At 39.8% G+C, this 2,958-nt stretch overlaps 1 protein-coding gene across 1 annotated transcript; it reads left to right on the top strand.

The window, feature by feature from the left end:
* The first annotated feature begins 280 nt into the window (after positions 1–280).
* On the top strand, positions 281–1,403 carry LOC140806733 (uncharacterized). Its single transcript, XM_073163273.1, has 3 exons — positions 281–386; positions 854–1,008; positions 1,068–1,403. Exons 1-3 carry the CDS (start codon positions 281–283, stop codon positions 1,401–1,403), a joined length of 597 nt encoding a protein of 198 aa, XP_073019374.1.
* The last annotated feature ends 1,555 nt before the right edge of the window (positions 1,404–2,958 follow it).

Raw genomic sequence — 2,958 nt, forward strand, 5'->3', positions numbered from 1 at the left:
CCTATTGACTATACTATTGCCATTGCTAAAGCTTTTCGAGCCAAGAAATCACTTAAGTATATTGAATGTGAGATGCAGCGTAAGAGGAATTGCACCCAGCAAGCTAATCCGCATAATAAGAAACCATTCACGGGTCCACCGAAGTGGCCAGGTTAGTACAAGACACAAGGACAACAACCTAAAGAAAACGTTCCGAAAATTGCTGAGAAGCCACTTTGCAAGGGAGTGTGATTGCCATCATTATGACAAGTGCATGTGGGACACCTAAAAGTGCAGAGGAATGGGGCATAAGGCTGGTGATTGCCCAAAGCTCAAGCAACCCACGACTGGAGGGGCTTATGTGATGCATGCTGAGCAAGCGGAGCCAGACACTACACTTATTACAGGTACTCCGACTATTTAAGCACTTCATATTGCTTTATTGCTTAAGATAAAAGCATTGATGCTAAAATTAAATCGAGATGCATTGAACTTGACCAATTAAAATTGCATGCTACAAACTCTAGGGTTTAAGAAATTGAATTCTTGCAAACACTAGTTATTTGGATCAAATTGTAAAAATTGAAATTTTAGGGGCTAAATTGAAATTTACAAAAATAATTAATGAGAACCTTGTGCAATTCGAAAACATAAGGGACTAGATAGAAAGTTTCGAAAAATGTTGCGGAAAAATTGGGAGAAATTCGAAATTTCCTAGGATTTAATTGCAAAATTCGAAAATTTTAAGGGATCATTTGGCAATTTTCAAAATTTAAGGGTTTGAAATTCCAATAGTGGGAAACCAACAGGGCCTGGATGATAGGGAATTCCTAAATTTTATGGCCTCAATCAAGTATAATGCAAATGTTATTAGGAAGAATTTTGTTTGCGGGCGTAGCTACTTACGCTTTGTTAGATTCTGGATCTACGCATTTTTTCATATATGAATCTTTTGTGAAGCAATTGGGAATCTTACCAGTGGATGTACAGTCGGGATTCAGAGTTACAGTGCCTTCTGGCGAACAAATGGTCTCTAATAGCATGGCTAAGGATGTGGAACTTAAATTGCAAAACAATATTATATTCAGAGTTACAGTGCCTTCTGTCAAGGTTTTCTTTCTAGTATTATATCTGTACCCACTACTGACAGTCGATTGATCGAGGATGTGAAGGTTGTCAAGTACTTTCTGGACGTGTTCCCTGACGATGTTTCTGGCATCCCACCCAAAAGAGAAGTGGAATTCACTATTGAGTTTATGCCCGGTACAGTGCCGATTTCTATGGCACCATATCGATTAGCACCTGCTGAAATGAAGGAATTAAAGAACCAAATTCAAGAGTTGTTAGACAAAGGATTTATACGCCCTAGTTTCTCTCCATGGGGCGCGCCAGTGTTATTTGTGAAAAGAATGATGGGACTATGAGGTTGTGCATCGACTATAGGGAGCTAAATAGAGTGACAGTGAAGAATTATTATTCATTGTCGTGAATCGAGGATTTATTTGATCAATTGCAAGGAGCTTCGGTATTTTCAAAGTCGATCTTAGTTCTAGATATCACCAGCTGAGGGTTAAGGAGTCGGATGTACATATGACGGTGTTCAGGAGATGGTATCGACATTATGAGTTTTTAATTATGTCGTTTAGGTTGAATAACGCCCCCAGCAATCTTCATGGATCTCATGAATCACGTATTTCAGCCGTATCTTGATCTGTTTATTATTGTTTTTATCGATGATATCTTGATCTATTCCAAGAGCCGTGAGGAGCATGATCAACATTTGAGGACAACCTTGCAAGTTTTAAGAGATCGGAAATTATATGAAAAGTTCAGAAAGTGCGAGTTTTGGCTAGAGAGGTTGGCATTCTTAGGACACATTGTGTCAAAAAGAGGGAGTAGAGGTCGACCCTTCTAAGATCAAGTCAGTTAAGCAGTGGCATGTGCCTAAAATTGTGACCGAAATACGCAGTTTCTTGGGTTTAGCTAGCTGCTAAGAAGAATTCGAAATTTTTATGTGGATCGGAGTGTCAAAATAGCTTCGATCACTTGAATCAAGCACTCACTACATCGCCAGTTTTAGCTTTGCCGGAAGAGGAAGGGGAATATGTGGTATTTACTGATACTTCAAAACATGAATTGGGCGCCGCTCTCATGAAAAATGACCGAGTCATAGCGTATGCATCTAGACAACTGAAATTACATGAAAAGAATTATCCAACGCATGATCTTGAGTTTGCAGCAGTCGTATCTGCGTGGAAAATTTGGAGGCACTACTTGTATGGTGAGAAATGCAAGATCCTTACGGATCATAAAAGTCTTAAATATTTCTTCACCCAAAAGGATTTCAATATGAGACAAAACGGTGGCTAGAGCTTGTTAAGGACTACTACAATGACATTAGCTATTATCCCGGCAAGGCTAATGTATTCGTGGATGATTTGAGTAGAAAGAGGACAGTCTTCACACATTTATCAGTACAGAGACCTCTACAAGTGGAAATTCAGTGCTTTGATCTCTAAGTTTATGCAAGGGGAGAGATACCTAATCTCACTACATTTACAGTGCATTCCACTTTGCGAGATAGAATTCGAGTCAGATAGTTGAATGATGAGCAATTGCAGAAATGGACACAGGGAGATGAATCAAAGGGCATCATGTTATATTCAGTCGAGGATGGCATTGTTAAGTATCAAGGTCGACTATGGGTTCCTTGTGGTGATTCATTTAGAGTTGACATTATGACGGAAGCTCAGAGTACCCCTTATTCCGTTCATCCCGGGAGTACCAAGTGAACAAGAACTTGCAACTTTTATATTGGTGGACGGGAATGAAACGAGACATTATGCGCTTTGTATCAGAATGCTTTACATGTCAACAAGTGAAGGCAGAGCATCAATGACAGGCGGGAATGCTTAGACCACTCCCCATTCCAGAGTGGAAGTGGGAGAACATTACTATGGGTTTCGTGGTAGGATTTCC

This window comes from Primulina eburnea, chromosome 12, assembly GCF_022965805.1.
Source record: "Primulina eburnea isolate SZY01 chromosome 12, ASM2296580v1, whole genome shotgun sequence".
Lineage (NCBI taxonomy): Eukaryota > Viridiplantae > Streptophyta > Magnoliopsida > Lamiales > Gesneriaceae > Primulina > Primulina eburnea.

Excerpts from the sequence above, each read along its gene's own strand:
- LOC140806733 (XM_073163273.1), top strand. The coding sequence starts at position 281 with ATGGGGCATAAGGCTGGTGATTGCCCAAAGCTCAAGCAACCCACGACT. Across the intron at positions 387-853 it reads AGACACTACACTTATTACAG|GAAGAATTTTGTTTGCGGGC; the intron begins GTACTCCGACTA and ends AAATGTTATTAG. Across the intron at positions 1,009-1,067 it reads TGCCTTCTGGCGAACAAATG|AGTTACAGTGCCTTCTGTCA; the intron begins GTCTCTAATAGC and ends TATTATATTCAG.